The sequence below is a fragment of the Cygnus olor genome, chromosome 5 (assembly GCF_009769625.2).
Source record: "Cygnus olor isolate bCygOlo1 chromosome 5, bCygOlo1.pri.v2, whole genome shotgun sequence".
In the NCBI taxonomy this organism is placed as follows: Eukaryota; Metazoa; Chordata; class Aves; order Anseriformes; family Anatidae; genus Cygnus; species Cygnus olor.
In genome coordinates this window covers 3,500,399-3,521,967 of record NC_049173.1, presented here as the reverse complement: position 1 = coordinate 3,521,967, position 21,569 = coordinate 3,500,399, and the positions used below count along the sequence as shown (strand labels likewise).

The 21,569-nt window shown below is 41.9% G+C and overlaps 1 protein-coding gene across 4 annotated transcripts in view; it reads left to right on the top strand.

Annotated features, from left to right (window-relative positions):
• The window catches only part of DDHD1 (DDHD domain containing 1), a 66,457-nt gene extending 49,796 nt beyond the window's left edge, over positions 1–16,661 (top strand). For all 4 annotated transcript variants that reach the window (XM_040558414.1, XM_040558413.1, XM_040558411.1 and 1 more), the window contains 6 exons: positions 2,641–2,903; positions 5,136–5,211; positions 9,786–9,935; positions 11,246–11,498; positions 12,806–12,988; positions 15,635–16,661. In XM_040558414.1, coding sequence (XP_040414348.1) covers positions 2,641–2,903; positions 5,136–5,211; positions 9,786–9,935; positions 11,246–11,498; positions 12,806–12,988; positions 15,635–15,816 — 1,107 coding nt within the window. In that variant the 3' untranslated portion in view covers positions 15,817–16,661. The remainder of the gene's footprint in view (positions 1–2,640; positions 2,904–5,135; positions 5,212–9,785; positions 9,936–11,245; positions 11,499–12,805; positions 12,989–15,634) is intronic.
• Positions 16,662–21,569: the final 4,908 nt, after the last annotated feature.

Here is a 21,569-nt window from a genome sequence, read left to right as displayed (position 1 = left end):
GTTAGATATTGTGTCCGACCAGGACTTTCCAGGAATTTGCTGTATTACGCCTCAAAATGGCAAGAGAACAAAACCTTTATAAAGAAATGCCGTGATGCCAGCAGGTTACTTGTGCTCTCTGTGCCTATGGGCTGTGGGCAGGCCGACAGAAGATCCTTCCTGGAAGGTATCTGCTTTTCCTCTGAAATAAGACTACGGTAGAGGAGAGTAGGGTACAGGACAATTGAGTAAGCTGGGCAGTGCACTGGGAGCAACAGCTTTTATGCAACAAGCAACACAGGGAAGTAGTTGAGTTGTTATTTTTAACTTCCCATCAGAGAAAAAAAAGTTGCATGTTGGCATGTATTGCTTAGGACTTTCAGGTTTAGATGGTGTAGGATTTTTAAAATGAGATGGCATTAGTCGTCTCCCCCTATACTGACAGAGTGCCTGGAAGCCACGAGTCCAGCACCAGTCTGCTTGGCATTTCTATGCTGCCTGCTCTGAAACAAGGAGCCCATGCTCCAGGCAGAGCACCTGCTGTGTGGCTGGGGGTCCTGGGCTCCCTGCTGAGGTCCCCGATGGCAGGACAAAGTGTGTCGGCTCCCTCGGAGGATCACAACAGCCGACCACACAGACACTGGAGAGCAGCATTCCCTCTTATCTCTGAGCTCCTGGCAACAATCCTGAACCGCTTTGATTTCAACAGATTTGTTATTTTGTTCTGGATTGTAATCAAAACCTTTTTTTTAAATGGAGAAAATGCCAGCCAGCCAAAGCTAGTCCTGATTTCTATTTTCAGCTCTTGCTAAAAACCTCTGCCTGTTTGTTCATGTGTGAAAGTAGCACCCAAAGTCTGCATAGTGCCAAACGCATCACAGTGAAAAGACTTGAAAATGGGAATGTTGATATTTTCCTCTCTGAGCTGTCACAAGGCTTTGTTAATCATTTCACAACGCTTTGAGGGATAGGGCTTGTGTGGTTTCTGTCTCAGTAAAGAGTGCACCAGACACTGACAGTCCTAGTGCCATTCATATTTATATTCAGTAATGATTCAGACACTTGAAAAATCATGCTCAAATTACATGTTCTATAGCTCTAATTTCCTGTTGCTAACAAGGAAATGATTTGCAATTTCTTGTTTGTCCTCCTCTGTGCCACAGCCGGGAAGCATTTCTCAGTTACCATGTTGAATAGCACAAGTAAAGCTGCCTTTTTTTTTTTTGTCAAATTTCTAAATCTTGTGGCTTTTTACATTTTTCTTTAAAAATTATTTCTGTGAATCTTAACATTTTTATGCATATGTACACTAGTATAGGATTTGAAGCAGATAAACCTCTGGGATATTCAATTAACTTAGGGCCAATATGTATTTATTTCGGTAGTATCGTAAGATTACTTTATGATGTCTGAGAACTATGTTACATTCCTATTTTTCTTTCACAATCTCCCAAAAGCCTATAACCAGTAAATACCTACTCGGTTTCTTAGCATTGTTTATATCAAATGTTCAAATTCTGGCTCTGCCTGTCTCATTTGTGCTCTTTCTCCTCCCCTATCTTCCTTTTGCCTGGGATGAGGCTTTTTGTTCTTTATCAGCATCATTTCTTTCTGATTCCTTTGGAAAAAATACATTGGGGGTAGTATGGTAGGAGTAGAAGTAAGATAGAAAGCCTACTTGTAGATAGGCAGTGGGCAGAATAATGAAAGACTGAATGAGATCAAGTATGCTTTACAAAGATCCAAAAGCAGTTTGGGATATTTTCCCAGAACCCATTTAGGCTGTCGCTTTAGTGTCTGAGCATATCAGTTTTAGTGGATTTATCTTCCCAGTCCCTCGCAGCAAGGTAGGAATGCTGTTACTTCGTTTTGATGAATAGAGAAGGGAGCATGGGTCTAGGGTTATGTGCAGGGCTTGTCGCAGAAATGCAAGCTGGTTCCAGATCGTATGGCCCAGGCTCCTTCCAGCCTCCTAAGTGAGAAAAGGAGCTGAACCTCTGACAGAGGAGAAACATACTGCCGAGAGGGAGAAACAGGGGGAGAAACAAGCAGTGAGGGAAATACAGGTGTGTTAGCAGTCACTGCTTTGCTAATGGACTGCTAGTGAAAACAGAGACCTATTGCTTATCTCGTGAGGATGTTGCGGAGTAATTCAAGCACAGCTGTTACTCGTTTGAGGGTTTATTTCAATATCACAGAGTGGGTTGTGAGGCATTGGATCAGGCTGCCCGGGGAAGTGGTTGAGTCACCATCCCTGCAGGTATGCAAAAGACGTGTAGATGTGGTGCCTAGGGACGTGATGTGGTGCTAGGTTAACAGTTGGACTTGGTGATCTTAGAGGTCTTTTCCAACCTAAAGGATTCTGTGATCATGCCTCGGGCTGTGCAGTGCAGCAGTTTTAGGGTTGGCACATGGCTTGGTGGTGCCCCTCAGGTTCATTTGTTCTGTTCTGCAGGTGGGCATTTTGAGGGCTGTTTCTAGAACAGCAACAGAGTTGAAGCAACCCTAAGGCTTTGTTCACCTCCTGAACCTATGCAAACAGACCATCATGCTTATTCTATCTGCATGCTCAAGAAGCTGGTCTATGTAGCATTCAACATACATGAACAGGAGTGATACGATGATGTTGTTAAACTTTCTTCCCCTACTGTCTTAAAACAGCTTGTCAAGGGGCTGCAGCAGGAGCTGAACCGGCTCTACACGCTTTTCTGCTCTCGGAATCCAGAGTTTGAGGAGAAAGGAGGGAAAGTCTCAATCGTGTCCCACTCGCTGGGCTGTGTCATCACCTATGACATCATGACTGGCTGGAACCCCGTCAGGCTTTACGAGCAGTTGCTGCAGAAGGAGGAGGAGGAGCTCGAAGAGAGTTGGATGAGTTACGAGGAGCAACGTTTACTTGAAGAACTTTACATAACCAAACAACGGTAATGCATCCACTTCTGATTATGAAAGGAAAAAAAAAAACCACATCTCTAAATGATGTCCTTTGGGTGTTTCCAGAACCTACCATGGCTGTTAATCTTCTGTGGCTGCTGTTCCTGTGATGATGCTGAATGGCAGTGGTAAATGCTAAACTCAGGACTAAGCAGTCAGAGATAGTGGCGCTGCTAATAAGAGCTCTGAACCTATATCCTGTGGGCTGTACCAAAACCAAACAAGTAGCTGCTGCTTACTGCCTGCATGCACTGGGAGCTGCTCTTAGCTGGGAGGGAAAGGAGACGGTCAGGCCGTTAGCCCTCAAGAGACTTGAGAAACACAGCAAAGTAGCTCGCAGGTGGACAGTGAGCTGAAATACTCACAAGCTGAGTAGTGAAATTCCTATGTTTCTAGAGGAAAATGAGAAGTTTTCTCCAAGGAAAGCTCAGCTTGGAAATTGAGCTCCACCAGCTGGATTACAGATGTTGTGATTACTGTGATTGGGCTTATGGGATTACTGCTCTGCTGCGGATCATTTACCAGTTTCTGCATGCTACCATTTGGAAAGGTTAATGCAGTTCTGCATGCAAAGCAGCACTGCCCATTGTGGCAGATTGGATCTTGGTTTTGGTGCCTTACAAGTGTTGGTATGGATTCTCCGTATTAGGGGACGTTGTAGATCATCATGATGTCTCCACAGTGTTAAGGTCCCTTCCCTGTTCTAACCTGGATTTCAAGGTGCTATGAGGCCCTTGTAAATAGAGAATCTAATAATAGGAGCTTGAGCTTCAGTCTTTCAGTGGGAAGGCGAGGATAAATCATGGTCACGGTTCTTTTTGGTGCCTTATTGAAACCTATCTTAGTACTGGTGGCACTTGGGAAGCATTAATATAGTATCAGATCTCTTGCAGTACTTGAAATCAGTATGCGTGTAATTAGAGGTTGGTATAGAACATCTCTTAACAGCTGCAAGGCTGGATAAAGTGCAACCTTTCTGAGAGAAGGGAAGTAAGAGACCAAATAATCTTGCCTAGTGGTAAAACAAGCTTTCAGGCATATTACTGGCATGTGAGTAGTGAAAAATTACCATTTTCACACTTACAGCTCCTTAGGCGTTCACTGAAGTGTTTCAGGTTTCATCCGTGGTAATTCAAGTACCATTTCACACAGGCACTTCTGTAATAGATAAGAGTGGCTCTCCTGTCCATGAACCACGTTAGCGTCGTGCAGTCTTAACTGCTACAGGATGCCAATTCTATATTTTCTGACTTCTGGATATCTAGTGTTGTAAGGTTGTCAAATATGTAATGGATTTCTGGAAGTACTTATGCCTGAGTAGGGTGTGTGACAGCATGTATAAATATTCTACGTTGTAGAATAACATACACAGAGCATACGAGTTTGTTTATTGGAACCCTTCGACAGCAGTTCACAATAGTTAAGAATTCCACATGCCTTCTTTTTTTTTTAATGAATTAGTTTTTTTTAACAAATTTTTCTTTTTTTTAATGAATTAGTATTCATTAAAACATACTAACTTTTTTGAGAGTACCACTTTTCAGAAAGCTTTAGCTCCAGACTTGTTTCTTCCTAATCAGGATGACAGAGGTTAAGCTTAACATTTTTGTTTGTAAAATGCTTTAGGAGAACTTGAAGAGGTTGTTTTTTTTCCTGCTCTGAAGAGGGCATAATGCTCTACCTATATAGGAGGCCTTTTATATTGTAGCTGCTCTTTTTTATTGTTATTATTTTTGAATTTATGCTGACTAGAAGAACAAGTAAATGATCTTTTTTCATGATAGTTGAAAATGTGGGATGCTGTCCTCCAGATACTCCACCACAATATAGAACTCCATAATGCTTGGGCCATGGGGTTTCCTGTTACTCTGGTTAAACAAAGCAAACAAACAAAAACCAGCTGATTTGGGTGCAAAACCACCAAGGAAGCAGGACGTGAGACACCTGCTCCTGAGGAAGGCAGATAGCCAAGTTCTTGGGGGTGATGAACAAGGAAACTGTCATGTCTTGATTGATTCCTCCTGTTGTCAGAGAAACAGGATTTCACAAGCATTGATCTTAATCGACTGGACTGCCTCAAAGGAAAAAACAAACAGCACGGTCACTCTCTTCCTAACAGATGAAACTGTTGGACCCTCCAGGAATGCCTGTTTGGATCAGAGAAGTTAATGCTGTTTTTTATTTTATTTTTTGTATCTCAGAAAGATTTTCTTATTTTCTAGGTTGAAAGAAATAGAGGAGAGGTTACAAGGCTTAAAGGCATCTACCATATCGAAAACACCTGTCTTAAAATTTAAGGTATGTATGTCTAGGTTTTTACTAAATGTTTTGCTTGTACTAAAAGTGCACTTGAGTTATTCTACCTTTTTTTTTTCCACGTCCATAGACATAATGTTGGTAGAAGAGTTTGAATGTGTATGGATGTGTGTAAACATGTTACTACATTCATATATTACATTTTATTACAAATATATATGTTTATATGTAAATACATAAGCCAACGTATAGATTGTTACATTACATACACGCACAACCATGTGGGAAGGTAAAAGTCATTTGGCAAATTACAACAATCACGTATCTTAAAAATTTTCAGTTTTATTTTGTCAACTAACCCATTTTCTTTGGGGACTACTTCTAACATGTCACACCTCTGAGTAAATCTGACTGAATTTCCTCCAGCAGTGGATTTTCCTTCCAAATTACTCTGGTCTGACAGTTAGGACAAGTTACTTTTAGTCTCATGAAATAGATTGCTTCCTAATCGGCTCTGTAAATTGCTAGGATTTCATGTCACCGGGAAAAGACATTTTCTAGCTTCTTCGTGGGATACGCAACACTTTGTATTTGCTCTACTATATCCTAAAATATTAAATTATAAAAATGTCACATGATAGATGAGAAGAAAATAGATCATTGTTCTTAACTTGCCATTTTTCTTTCCTTCTGAGTTCAGAAGCACTTCCAGAAGCCAAGGTCAATCCTGAGCCATGAAAAAGAGGAAACTAACCATAATTCAATTTGTCATAGCCTTCTCATTTTTATCACGGCTTAAAAACACATGTTGTGCTATTATCTCTACCATCAAACAAGCTGGAGCCAGACTGATACTCCTTTAGCTCTGTGCAAAGAAGACTCTTCACTCAGCTCTGCTTAAACTGAAGATTTCTTTGAACAGATGCTTTTTAGAGGGAGTAGGAAGGGAGGGGAAAAGAAAGGTGGAAGAAGAGAAGACTGTATCAATCCAAATTGCTGCTAGGTATTTTTCCAACGCTATGCGTCCTTTTTTCTTACCCTTACTAAAAGAAAGACGTTTGACTTCTTTATGCTAGTGCTCCTAGTGTAAAGCAGTGCTTTACACTGGTGACTCCCATTGCTTGAGTACTGTGCTGGAGACAGACCTCAAGGGGAGGCGAGGAGACCTCCAGGAGAAGAAGGAGGCTTTCTATGAATCTGTGGCAAGGGGCCTCTGCCAAGGGAGGATTTCTACAGGATGACATTGAACAATGATTGATTGCTCATGAGCAAGCCAGTCCAGCTAACTGAGGGTGATGACTAGCTTGTTGAAAGAGAAGGAACTGCTTTGGAGGTACTGACTAGTAAGCACCTTGGATCTTTCGTGCCAGACCTGAGCTCTAGATGGTCATGAGTTACTACTATTCAGGGCAAATGCTTGATCCACAAATTACTTTGGTCCGTGCAATGCAGGCAACTGGATTCTTTGGTCCCTGATCTCCTTAGGCTGTATTGCACAACCAAATGGGTACATATGGTTGTAATGAAAAGGATTAGCCAGAAAATAAAAGCGTGGGGAATGGTGCAATACCTACCTCTTTATGACTCTGTGGTTCATGAAAATAACAGTGTTGTAAGGCGATTTTCAGTCACCATATGGAAGGGGAGAGCAGGATGTACCTCAGTTGCTCCCTAATACTGAGATGGAAATTAATTTAAATCTGGACTTGTTAGTGTGCTGGCCCAAAGTGATTCATGATTCCTTAGCACTTCTAATTCACCTATGGTTACAGAAGCTCTTCCAGAAGAAGCTCCAGCTAGTACTTCACCCAGTGGTTTTTATGTAGCATCATCTGACAGTGATGTCAATGTTGACAAAAACAATCACAAATTTATGTAAGATACTAGTGTTTTACCACCTGTACAAGAATTATGAGTGTTTAATAGGATGCTGATGTGCAACCTTATTGGAGAGGAGGAAGACTTTAAACTGAATATAAAAATGTGCCAGAGTAATTCAACACGCAACTGTCCAGTCAAATTCCCCATGTAATACTGATGAAGTCTGTTCTCTTTGTTAAGGCTGCAGAATGTTCCCGCGCAAAGGAATGGGTAGAGACTGCTGGAGAGGTCTGTATTTCCTCTCTGTGTGAAGAAATTTGGGATCCTCCAGGCTAAAAGGCAGAACATAAACATGAACTGTAATTGCCTTCTGTCTCTTCTGTTTTAACTTCACCACTGAACATGTTCATCTAACCCCCACACTCATTTATGCACAAAAGGGCTGAGCTGTCTCACTTCTGTTGTCTCATTCAGCTATTTTATTTTTCTTTTCATTCTGAAAAAACGTCAGTCTTAAGTTGAACGGCTGAGTATTTGGCTCAGCTTCTGCTTAACATAAAAATTAATTATGACTTCTGCTTATGAATCATAACCGGCAGAAAAGTGCTATCCTGAAAGGTCGTGTTCTTAAAAATTGCTTCTCTGCTCTTAAACATTTACAGTGAAGTATATGTGAAGTGCCTCACTCCTGCTTCATGGAGAAACATCAAAATTAATAGATGCTTTCTAGAAAGATTTTAGTCCTCTGTTCCCAGCAGGTTTCATCAGATTGTAGTCTTCTCTTCAGCCACTTTGCAACAGTGCTAGGAGTCTAATGGCTGCAATTTAAAGGACTTTATTTTTGGAAGACTTACTTTCGATTTTTAGTGTGTGCTGCTTTGGTATTGATCTGTTGCCACCCCTTAAAGTACCCTCCGCTTGGTACTTTTGTCTTTGTAAACATTTCCAGAGGAAATAAGAGAGCTGGAAGATCACGTTGAAAGGCTTGCACACGTAAGAAAATACATAGCAAAGAACGCTGTGGTCCAAGAAAATGTCATCTGTCTGTGGGTGCTGTTAATCTTCTGTTTACCAGTAGAAACAATGGAATAAAAGCCATGTACCTTGTAACCATTGCAAATATTTACCTTTTGAGATTCTCACCTAGTCTGTACTTGCCTAAGGTGAATTCATGAAAACATCTTTAAACTATCTCCTAGCAAGCATTAAGGTGGCAGTCACTTTCTGATTTCTTTCTGAAGCAGAAAGACCGTAATCGTGTACTCCAAATGCAGTATACAGGCATATCAGATGGACCGGGTTAGAAGTTACTTACTCAGTTTAAAGGATTACACAGTGAATGTCTGTTCCTATTGTATTTAAAGATGAGAAAGCTTTTTGTCCAAACTGCAAAAATGTAAGGCTCTTTGTAAAGTTTAATTGAAAGGAGAGCTGCTTTGAACTAGGCTAGAGTAATAATATAGATGACAATGAGCAGTGCTTTGCAGCATATGACATTGAATAGCTTTACTGAAGACCTAGATTTTTTTTCTATTGAATTGGGACTTGTGCGTTCTTTTGGATGGAAGAGGTGGAGTACCAGTGCCAAGTAAGAGGAGGAAGAATGTTTTGTTCAGGGCTGGAATCTGATAGATGAAACAGACCATTATTTCCACACCCTCGCTCCATGTGCTGACGTACAGTGAAGGCGTGTGGGAATCCAAGTATTCTCCACGTGCACTTAGCGGGAATTAAGTCATTTCTCTTGCCAGTTCAGCAGCAGTGCATTGATAGTTGCTTGGTTGTAGTGCCTTGCAAACTGGCACTATTGGGAAAGTTACAGTGAAGTTCTGATAATGGTAAAATTAATCTCTCGTATAAGAAAATATTCTAAAGGTTAAAAAGTATCTTTGACTTTTGAAAATACTTTTGACTACAGAGTTTTACATTTGATGTTTCTAGGAGACGATGTCTGAGGATTGGTAATGGGATACGAAGCCATTCACCTCTAGGTCACTGTTGAATCCCGGCCCAGGTTGGTAGTGACCAGAAGTCGTTACCACTGATGCATGTTCAGTGACCTTTGTCAGATGGGTTAGTGGTTGCAGTCCGGATTCACTCAGCTTGCCTCTCAGTGCTAAAGGCAGTCCTTTCGGAGCAAGTCACAGTAGCTTTGGACAGCAGGGGAGTAGCCTGCAGGGTAGCTCGGCGTGCTGTACCTAGGTAGTGGTTCCTAACGCGTGATGTGGTGGCACTTTTGACAAGCACCATTCTGTTCACTGAACACCAGATATTTTTAAGAGGTTGCACCAGCCTGCACATGTGTGTGTGACTACCATGAGAATTCTGTGTGTTGTCTTTAATACTCAGTTTAGCTTGCATTTCTACTTCCTTGATGGTGTATGTAGCAAAATGTGTCGTGGAATACTTGGTGAGGGTAAGATCAAGGAGCTGTGGTAGTCTTTGGAAAGAGAAATCAGACTTCGGTCTTGTGAAACTCATCACATTTCCTTAGTGTCTTCCAAATTCTTCTCACTTTACCCCTTCCAGTGTTGGTAGACTTGTTTCAGTTCAATTATCCAACTTGTTTTTCAGTTTTTGAACTATGCAGCACCACAACATGTAATAACTCTCTTCTGACAGCAAAGGGAAATGGGAAACTTAACCTGTTATGTTACACTATGTATGTTATAGTGCTCTTCCCTGTTTTGAATTACTAATACTGTACAAGTCTCTTGGTTGTAAAACAGAAATCAAATCCAGCCATGTTAGAAAGCATTACTTCCCTTATTAATGTAGATGAAATCTCTCCTTAGGTTGAGAATTTCTTCTGTATGGGATCTCCATTAGCAGTGTTTTTGGCATTGCGTGGCATCCGTCCAGGAAACAGCGGTAGTCAAGATCATATTCTGCCCAGAACAATTTGTAACCGCTTACTAAATATTTTTCATCCAACAGATCCAGTGGTGAGTTGTAATTGCAGTTGCAAGCTTTTGCCTTGAGTGTTTTTAAGCATCAGCTGTGTGGTAATATGTGATCTTCAAAGCATGTGAATCAACGCAAGTATGTTACAGCACAGGACTGTGTCTTAATTAGTATTGTATAACTGTTGAATATTTTCTACAAATAATTGCCTTAAATATCATATATGCCTCTTTTTTCATATTAATAAGGGTAAGATGTGAGAATACCCAATGTTTTTTGCAAAGACATGAAATTTCTCACTCTAGTTCCAACTTTTATTTAACTTACTGACTTCTATTAAACGTCATATGTCTTAAGAGACTACTGCTGTTAAAAGAAACGCACACAAGCAGTTTACAAGGTACTGAAGAAAATCAAAGACTGTTTTCCCAAGGGATCCTTGAATAATAACGGATTGTTAGAGGGTGGGATAGGACTTGGGAAGGAAGTATTGGTGTAGTTTTGCCCTGTCCTTAAGCTCTTCTATAGGCAGACAGTATTCGCTGTTATCAAAGGCAGGATGTTGGGCTTCTGATCTGTATTGCCTCGGCAACTTCTTTGATGGAAGTCTGATTTGGGAGTTTCACGCTTACTGTAGAATAGTAATTTGGGGATACTTTTGGTTTTAAACTCTACCTGAAGCTGGATATCTTTCAGCTCCAAACACACTGGTTCTTGCTCATCTGATCTTGTTCAGCTCTAGCAACTCCAAAAACAGAATTTTCTTGGGACACCTAGGATGACTAGTCAGGATGCAGTCAGCAGGCCCACTCTGCAAGTAGTAACTCTGCTTAGTTCTAAGATAAATAAATGCAGAACCCTTTTCTATAGCTAAGTAAACAAGAAAAGTAAACAAAGAAAAACAAAGAATCGATAGAAAGTGACTTTTTAATAGGCATACAAACGCCCTTCCAGTTCATGGTTTGCACAGGGATCAATGAAGATTTATCAAACAAAATGTTCACATAGTTGGTTTTCCACTCTGTTTCATTGTGCAGGATCAGTTTAACTTGTGTAAAGTTTGGTCTTTCTAAGCATAATGACAAACATCTGTTAATAGCAGTTTTTGTGTCAGTAAATGGGTAGTAAAGCTGTTGCAGAAAAATATGCAAATGTGTGTGTATAAGCAACTGGGCAGCTAATGTATCTCCCAGGCGGTGAAAATAAGTGAACCAGAATATAATGCCATTGTTCTGTCATTTTCTAAGCTTTACTTGTTACAGATATTTTGGATTTGAGGTTGGAGAAGACTCTGTATGGGAATTTTCTTTAGTATTTTCTCAGAATTTTCTTTTCTGAATTGTTCTTGCAGGCCTATAGGTTAGAACCTTTAATTCTGAAACACTACAGCAACATTTCACCTGTCCAGATCCACTGGTACAACACTGCAAACCCTCTACCTTATGAGCATATGAAGCCAAGTTTTCTCAACCCAACAAAAGAACCTACCTCAGTAACTGATGGCGAAAGTGCTTCAACTGTACCAAGCCCAACTACTTCACCAGTCATGGTTCGACGCCACTATGGAGAGTCTATAACAAACATAGGCAAAGCCAGTATATTGGGTAATTGCTTTTTATGTTCTTTTTTATATAGCATCTTCTTGTATAGCTTCACTGCTCTGTGGTGTGGTGTTTAAGGTGCAACTGTCAGCAAGCTATTCCTGGCTATTTTTAGTGTTTGTTCTGTGTAGGTGTATTGCTTGTTTTAATCCAAACTAACATTTACTTTGAAGTAAAGATAGTTTACATAATACACTGGAGTCAAGCCTTGCAGGGAGAGGATGTGGGTCAGGGAGTTTATGCTATTGCCGCCTTATTGTTGTCTGGCTTATTGAGGTAACATCCTGGGGGTTTAATAGTTTGCACTGTACTTCATGGAAAAATGTTTTAAAGCTTGTTTTGTGACTACATGTTCTGGTATTGACAAATAGGAGAAAAATCAATCCTTATAAAGTATCACAGTTCTATTTAATTTATCATTTTACCAAGGGAAATTCAGGCTGCTTAGTTATGAAGTCTGTCCCCTTCTGGCTTTCTGATTCAAAATAAGTTCTGATTTAGTTGAGATTAAATTCACTTTCACTGGAGCTTATATTTGAGCACACACTTGCAGTTTTTGTTGACTCAAGGACTTTCTTTAGCTCTATATGTGAGATTTGGAAGAAGGTTAACATAACCTAGTGCAAGGAATCTTTCTAATCTAATAAATAGAGTGTATAAAAGCAGTTTAGTCCTTAAGTAAAAATACACAATGTTCCAAAGCAGTGATCTCTCACAGTACACTGCTTTTTGCTGTTTTACTATAGTAACTTTAATGTCTTGTCCATAAGGTGGCAGCAAAGTCAGGAGAAAACAACACAGATTTGTTCTTAACTTTTATACCCTTCTTCCTGAGCAACCAAAATAGTCCTTCTGAAGGATGATATAGCATTTCTAAATCTCTGTAAGGGTTATGTCAACATAAGACCCCTTACCGAAAGGAGTGTCTTAAATGTCCCGATGGGATCCTTATGTTCAGAAAGTACTACCATTGTTATAAAACATTTTTGTCTTAGTCTTCAGCTTTTTATGAAAGAGGAATTACAACACATCCTTAAAAAGTTCAGAAGTGTTATTTTGTATTTTTGTTCCCTTAACTACAGTTTCCAAATTATAGCCTTTGCTTGCACACTAGATTAGTCTCATGGTAAGCAGTGTACGCTTAAGTCAGATAAGCTGTTCCCACCCTAGAAAAGCATGAATAGTGTTTTCCGTCATTCAGCTCTTAATTGATGGGTGCTACAGTGACTTTAATTTGCAGTTTGATTTAGATGCTCTTGTGCTTGTGTTTGTGTTTTTTGTTTTTTTTTTTCTCTCCCTGGTGAATGCAGGAGCTGCGAGCATTGGGAAGGGCCTTGGAGGGATGCTTTTTTCAAGATTTGGTCGATCTAGTACAACCACCTCACAGACACCTGAGGCCGGGAAAGATGGAGCAGAGGGGGACGACAAGAGGGCCACTACTGTTGGAACGCCGCCTTTCTCACAAAGCAGCTCAGGCTTTCTCGAACCCACATGTTAGTGACTAGTCCCCCTTACATACCCTGTGGGAACAAGACCTTCAGTGGGCTGCATGTGTGTGTTGTGGGAGGTTGGAAATGCCATAACATATGCCTCTATTTAATTTTGTTGGTTTGCTCTAAAATGATAAAAATTGAGTCTGTTCTTTTTGAATCTCTTAAGACAGCAATGTGCGTTTGTTGCTAGGAAGGCTAATGGTTTCTTGGCTGCATGAGGCAAAGTGTCTCCAGCAGGTCAGGAGAGGAGATCCTTGCCCCATGCCCAGCACTGGGGAGGCCGCACCTGGAGTGCTGGGTCCTGTTCTGGGCCCCCCAGTACAAGAGAGACCCGGGCATGCTGGGGAGAACCCAACATAGGGCCCCTGAGGTGCTGAGGGGCCTGGAGCATCTCCCTGTGAGGAGAGGCTGAGGGAGCTGGGGCTGCTCGGCCTGGAAAGGAGGAGGCTCGGGGGGATCCCAGCAATGTCCATGACCACCTACAGGAGGGAGCCGAGAGGCCGGAGCCAGGCCCAGAGGCCACGGGCCCAGCGCGGAGCCCAGGCGGCTCCCCCTGCCCCTCAGGCAGCACTGCTGGGCCGGGCGGGTGCCGGAGCCCTGGCACAGGCTGCCCAGAGGGGCTGAGGGCTCCTCGGGGATATCTCCAGCAGCCGCCTGGCCGTGGGGCTGGGCACCCTACTCAGGGGGGCCCTGCTGGGGCTGGGGGTACACCAGATGAACCCTGTCAGCCTCAGCCATGCTATGATTCTATGAAGGCTGTCCAAGGACTGACTTTGTTCTCCCTGTTATCTTTTTTCCTCTTAAAAGAGGTTTATGTGTTTGTGTCTGTTGTTTATACACACACATATATGTGTGTATGAGTTATAGCTGATGAGATCTGTACATCAGTAGTTCCTAGACTATCACTAGGGAAAGCAAAATTATTCCTGCAGAGAATCCCACTTACCATGTATCATGAAATGGATTTTATTTAAGCTTGCCCATATATTTGCAATTCTGAAGCAATCTATATTTAAAGGCATTTATGACTGGAAACAGAGGCTGTCCTTATCCTAGCCTGAACCACCCGGAACATAGCGAGCAATTTTAGCAGATGCATTTTTTTGGAAAAATTTAGGTACTTCCTTTACAGACACTCATACTTGATTTTATTTTTAAACTTCTCATTGCAAGGAGGGGCTTTTTGCAATCTAAGCAGTCACAAGTATTAGCACTGTTGTATCTTGTGATAGCATTCACATGATACATTGCAGGCTGTTGATCGCTGCTACTTTCAACAGATAACCTTCCTGAGTCAGTACTGAGGACAGAAACTTTGTTTTAAACTTAAGGAAATTAAACCAACGTGACAGCGAGTATTGTGGAGCTGTTGATTAGTTCCTTCTGCAGGGGTGGCACTTCAGGGCCTTCTGCACAGTTCCTGCATCCCTCTCTGCTGCAGCCCCATCCCTGCTCCATAGAAGGAGAACGTGGAGCAGAGGCCAGCGAGGCTGCAAGCAGAATGATGCAATCCACAGCCAAAGTGTTCGCTTCTGAGAGAGCGGCTGCGCGGCTTGCAGTGGGGTTTGGCTTCCTCCCAAGCTTCTGTAATGGAGACAGGGTTGGTCGGGGTGTTTTTTCTGCAGAGAGACTGATTTTGAATACACGCATCTTAGTGGAAATGACTGTGGTTGTCTCCTGGTATGCAAAGGCTCCGACTCCCTCTCCTTGCTGCGTTTGGAAGGCAGTGAAATGCTGCTGTGAAAATATGAAGGCCTGTCATTCCCTGATGCTGCTGTGCCATGACTGCGGAGGCAGCACTTGTGTGATGCTCCATTTATGCGGTCTTGGAGCCAAGAATTAAAATTCCTTGAAATTGGCTTTGATAAATAGCTACATTTTTTACTCAATATGGGGTTTTGGCTTTTGTAGCTAAGCAGGCTTTTAGTTTTGTCCTTTTCATTCTATTGCTCCTTGTAGAGATTTTCTAACCACTAAAGTGCCTTCACAATAGGTTAGCCATTGGCCCAGTTAAACACACAGTGAAAATTACTTTGAATGTGTTATTAATCAAAGCAGCCATTGAAATGAAAGGATAACTGCTGAAATATATTTGGAATAATCTGGAAATTAAAAGGGCTAGTGCAATGTAGGAACTGCTCGATTTCAGAAAGGACATGTAGTATTGCGTGTAGTCTCCCTGTACAGCTGCTAGAGATGCAGAAAATTTGTTTATTGCTGAAAGTTCTGAGCCATCCACATTCTGACAAAGTTTCCCAAGGGGGTCCCAACATTTCCTGGATACTTCGGTGTAGTTATCCCAAGGAGCATAAATAAATGTATTTCCATCATTACTATGTGGAAAACAGACACTTAAAAAAAACACGGGATTTTTCCAAGCTTTTGGTTTGGTTTCTGTTTTGTTTTTGTTTTTTTCCTGAACTAAGCACCACTCATAGGTCAGGTTTGTGCTACATGCATGTACATTAAAATGTATGTATGTGTTCTTAAAAATTGCAGCTGATTTATATGAGCGTACTGTTAAATGTGAACACAGGGATTGTGTGCAAGCAAAACCAGAACCTAAGTCTGAGAGAAAAATATGCAAGGATTTCTTCCACTGACATACAGTTCTAACAACATTTCTGTTTCTCGTTCAATTTCTAGTGGAACTGGAGCACAGGATTGATTTCGAGCTCAGGGAAGGTCTTGTGGAGAGCAGATACTGGTCTGCAGTCACATCACACACTGCCTATTGGTCATCTCTGGATATTGCTCTTTTCCTTCTAACCTTCATGTACAAGCACGACCAAGATGATACCGACAAATCCAATTTAGATGCTATTTGAATTTTTGACTGGGTATGGGGAGGGATGGGAAAGGAAATTTTAAAACGAATGGCACAAAACTGATGTCTTACTGTTAAACTGCAGTATATATGGCATGGAGGTTTCAGGTTTAAGTGCATGTTTGGATATTTTCCTGTTTCTAAAGAGCAAAAATGATTTGTATTTAAAAGCACTTTATAGTTTTAAACATTTTGCAGTGCTTAATTAGACCTGAAATTATTCCAAATTCTTGTTAACTTTGACTGTATAAAGAGCCGATACAATGTGTAGCATCACGTAAGCACAGTTGTGCAGTGTGCTTGGGTGACATACTTGTTAATGACCATAATTGCTGTTTAGTTCATTGAAGTATAAAAGATAAGTTGATTAAAAAACTAAATTAATTTCCATTAACAAAATATACGTTCCTTACAAACCTAAAACTGCCATGTTCTGATGTTTTATGTATCAGTAAATAACAAACGGTGGTGTCATTTTTCTAGGACTTTATTCAGCTCCACATCCTATTGTCCACATTACCATTGAAAGACCATTCTGACTGCTGGCTTCTGAGAGCATATTATACGTGACACATTTAGAAACTAATGCTGAAAAAGCATGAAGCAAATATTTGAAAAACTGTAATTATAATTTATTATCTCTTAACTGTTTCATTTTATTCCAGTGTATAAAACATTACTTTTTTACTGGTTTCTTTTGACATAATTTAAGAACCACATTTATTTTCTACAGTGTTAAGACTTTTTCTCAGAAATACATATCTTTGTACTACTATTCAAATGAATATATGGACACTGTGGCACACTTTAAGTATTTTTTCATTAAAATAAATATTTGTGGTTTCACACAAATGACATTAGTCACCTTCTTCTCAAAGGTAAGTAACTGCTTTGCTAGGCCTTTGCTTTTTAGGCTCCAAGCGTTTTTCCAGAATATATGAAGGTTTTGACCTCACATTAGCCTTGGTGTGCAGAGGATCCAGCTGTCTTTTGCCTGCCATTATTAAATGTACATATGTGTGTGTTTGTATAAAGTTGTATGCATATATGTGTGTATATATATGTACAAGGAACCTATCGAGAGGAAAGAGAGCAGCATAAAATAAACTTGGTGAGGCCTGAGAATACCAGAACTTAGATTAGATTTGTATCTGAAAGTAATTCAGGAGTTGTGAAGAGAGAAGTGTCGTGATGAAAGGAAATAATCTCCAAATGAAACACTAAAAGGTCGTTGCTGAGATTTTAAAAACATGCGAGGCTCTGGAGAAGAAGTGTCAGATATACGGCCTCAGAGCTGCCTCTGGCTCAGGTATTTATGATCTGTATGGCACATTTAGAAGCTGCAGAATCTAAACTAATGTTTAAAAAAAATGAGGCCGTGGTGTTGGTGAATAGCTGTGTTCTCAATGTAAACAGATGCTAACATCAGCCCAAAACAGCAGACAGCCTCAGCCAGCGGTTAAGAGATGTGGAAACCACCCAGGCTTCCCGTTCTGAAATCCAGGAGGGAGAGGGCGGCTGTTCTCCCAAATAATACTGCTCAGGCTGTTTCTTGCCCCAGGCCATGGTGCAGTAGGGAAGGAATTAGGCCTGTGTGTTGAGGGTATGGATTTAGGAATAATTATAAAGAGATAAAGACTAAAAGGGGAGGGGAAGGGGGAGAGAAGGTGACAGAAACAGCACTACCATAAATGCAGTGAAATAAAACTGAACAAAGGTGGGTGGCTGGGTGCTGTAAAGGACAAAGCATCAGTGTGGAACTCTGGAAAGAAATCCTTTTGGCCTCGGTGAATTGTAACTCTAGTGTCTGGCACGTTTACCTTGGTTGATGAGTAATCATTAAAAATTAAAATCAACCCTTTAAGAGAGGGAAGATTGACACCTCTGCTCCAGAAAGCAGGCTTTTGTTTACATTACTGGTTTTCCAGATAAGTTGTTTAATTGACTCTTCCTAAATAGGAGAACTCGAACATAAAAGGAGAATCTCCTTTTATATTTAGAGCACGCAAAACATTTCCAAATGTGTACAGTCTGTGCTTCAGTACTTTGAGTTGGATAATGTCACTGCTGTGCTATCCCCTTATAGCACTGCATCGACGTTAGATCTCTTCTTCAGTGCTGTAAACAAAAGGGGCTTAATTCCTGTAATGCTTGTGGTCTGTGCGAACTCTGCCGTTGTCCAGAACGTGTTTCAGATTTATGGGATAGCAGTTTCCCCCGCATCAGGACGTGCTGGTGCTTGCTCACTGCTCTCCCTATAAGGGGTGAGATCCCTGCGTGCCTGCTGTGCACCTCTGGGTAAAGCAGGGAGAAGTCCCCCAAAGTCCCCCACGAGCTGCTGCGAGAAGGCAAAGGAAGGACCAGGACCTGTTCATCGCGTTGCATTTTTTTCTGATTTAGTGGATTATGATTCTGTTCCAACTTGTGACTTCATGAAGCATCTACTAATCTCTGAGCTTAATTACAAAGAGAAAGCATACCTAAAGAATAAATGGGAATCTATTCTAAAGTGCATGCGAACACATTAAGCGTGCTGTAGGCAGACTTTCATCTTTTTAATTCTCAGGAAAACATCTCTTATCCTCTTGCTAAGATGAAATGCTGTATGGTAATTGAATTTTGAAGTCGTTCGAAAAAAGGTTGCCCCGTTTCTCTTCTGCGGTGCAACACATTCAAGTAGAGTCACGTCTCTGCATGCTAGAGTCTAAATTTCATGCTTAAAGCTTTCTGGTCAGATGGTCCGCAGCATAATATAGAGCTGGAATGTCCTGGCTTCCAATTACTGACTTGTTTTCATTTGCAAGAACGATGTTTAGCTTTACAAGCTGTGTTGACTGGTGCTTTTTCTTGAGAAACTAAGATAAAAGAAACACACTGCGTTGTTGTCCGTCTTCTGACAGATACTGAGCTGTTTTCCGAAAAGTGTCCTTGAGTTCTTTGTCCAAATTTGACACTTGGAGGGTTTTTTGCTACGAGGTCATTTTTGCAGATGGTCAGCGCTTTTTTTTTTTTTAGCACTGGACTCCATCCCTTTCCTCCTAACTCTACTGCCGTGGCTGTGCCCTAACATCACATCCCCTGTATACGCTCCCCTTTCTTTGTTTGCCACTGTTTCTGGTGCCAGGGACCCTTTGTTTTATTTTCCCGTGACAGTCTAGCTGGCTACCTTCAGCACTAGGCTGAACTGAAAGATGTGTCCCGTTCTCATGTCTATATCACACCTGGCTGCTGCCTCTTCCTCCTTTATGACTCGGTTGTCCTGGTGCTCCTTTCCCATGCCACTTGTCAGCAGAGCTGAATGTGCCCGTAGCTAAATGGGTGGGAATTATTTATTATTTTTTTTTCAGTTCATTAATCCCTGTCAACTCTTTGCAGTTAGATAGTTAATGTCTATCAGTGCGCCCTCTGCCTAGGGAATTTATTTCAAATTTCATTCCATTTCCCATTTTTCTGTTGGTAGCTTGGAGCTGAGGTTTCTGCCTTCACATTTTTCTGCTCGAGCCGGGCTGGAACCGAGCGGCAGTGGGGTCAGACAGGGCCATGTCCCTGTTCCTCACCATGCACCTTCAGCAACGGTGAGGGGTTCAGGAAGCTTTCACACACCAAGACCCAGTAACATGCTTCCATACGTCATTTTCAGTTCTCCAAGCATTATCTTACTGGCTGCTCTTCATCTGCAATCGTAGTGACCACTTTTGGTTATTTCACAAGGAGTCCACATCTATTGTCTTTGTTGACCTTGTGAAAAGCCTAAAAATCTTCCAAATGTCACCTGTGTGACAATTATTTTCTGGTTTATTGGATGGACATCAGTCTGGCATTCTTTTTGTACACTGCATTTGGACTAAATTTGATAATTATTTTCCACAAAAGCAAACTCTTCTGGTTTATTTTTTCCCCTCCCTCTTCCACAGTTTTTTGTTCTGTTTGTTGTTGTTGTTATTTTTTTGTTGGGCTTTTTAGTTTTTTCTTTTTTTTTTTTTTTTTAGTACAGTTTGTCTCCTACTCATTGCTCTCAAACCTCTTCAGAAGCCCTCCGTTTTCATTTCTGCTTCGATTTCAGTCCCCTGGAATTGAAGCTTGCTTCGAGGCAGTGCTTGTCTCAGCATGGCCTGTGCATCCTCAGGACTTAAAAGCGCCGTGGAAGCTTTGCAACGCGCTTGAAATCCCAGGGGCACGTATTGCTGTCATGATCTGGGAGACTTCTCCGAAAGCCGAGTGTCAGCAGAGCACAGATGGATGTGTTTAGCTTTCAGGATGGGTGTGCGTGTTCTCCCTCACCGTCACTGCCATCAGTCAGCTTCGCTCGGGGCCTGACAGCATTTGTCCTCATAGCACTGCCAGTGAGCAGCAGATCGAGGCTGGCCTCTCCAAAGAGGGGTTCCCCAGACTTGGTGGGATTCCCCTTTCCCCCTTGGGGCCCCCGTTTTGCTGTATAGATGTCACAGTTCTGTGTTGCTCCACATGCTGTTACAGAACCACTTAGAAAGGCATGCGAGGCTTCTGACGCTGACAGTGCCTTGACACGGCCTCCTCTTCCCAGGAATTAAGAGGAGACGTCTAATGTATGGGCAGAAATGCCTGGCTGTCAAGCTTTCGGGTCATCCTGGAGGCCAGTGCTCTCTGGGCCCTTTAGAAAGCAATTTCCAACGCCAGCTGTTTCCACTGCACCGCCCTATCTGCCAGGCGGCAGCTGCAGTCCTTTCTTTCCAAAAAGTCCCTGGGTCCCCAGCAAACCCCAGGCGTCCCAGGAGGCATCTTGTGGGTTTGAAACCTTCAGTGACTTACCCAGAGAGTTCTCATTTGACAGTTCTGTGGGCATCTGCCGCAGATCTGCTCCTTAAATATGTCCTTACATATTAAGGACATATAAATATATATATATATGGATATTAAGTATGTCCTTATATATGTTATAAATCTGTTTCTTAAATAAAATACCATTCCTTTCAGCTACTCTGCCCGTACCTGGTCCCTCATCGACCGTAAGCGTGGACAAGGGAGAGGGAGAGGGGAGAGGGGATGCGCAAACTTCTCATCGGGCTGTGGCTGTAACCACACACTCAAGACCCCACATCTGATTTGTTCCTGCTGGTTTTAGGGCTCTTTCAGTTTCTCTCTGGAAGTCAGTACCTCATCTCAGGGTAGTCCGGTACTTTGTACTTAGAGTGTTGATGTTTCGCTATGCCCCTTGGTAAGAAGGTCTTTGACTTCCAGCTTAAAACAGGCTTTTCAAGCGTGTTTCTGCACCAGAACATCGCAGTTTTGGGGGTTTAACTGCTTTCTGCAGTTTATACGAAGTATCATTTAGCTTGGGTTTTGAATTTATAATATCTGTTTCAAGTAGAAATGATCGAATTTTACCAAGTGCCTTATGAATCCAGATTTTTCCTGATACATCACCAGTAACATGGCAGGCCACCTCAAGCAGCCCGTGTGGTCCTGCCCATGCTCCGTCCCCACCAGCCAGCTCCCAGCCCTGCTGAAACAAAGAGCTGCCCTCGGGTTCGGTGACGTTGGGATCCTGTTCCGAGTCCCCGTAACTGTGCCTGGGTGAGTGCCTAACATCGTGTTAGGTGGTGGAATAAACACCTCCGGCATGCCGGCTGCCCACGTGGGCGCATTTCCCACTGAGAATCCCTGAAAATGGCAAAAATCTCTGCGAGATGAAGATGAGCCCTCTGAAACATGCGAAAATGTTTTGTCTTTCCACCTTTTATCCCTGTGCTAAAGGGCCAGACGAGCAGCACGCAC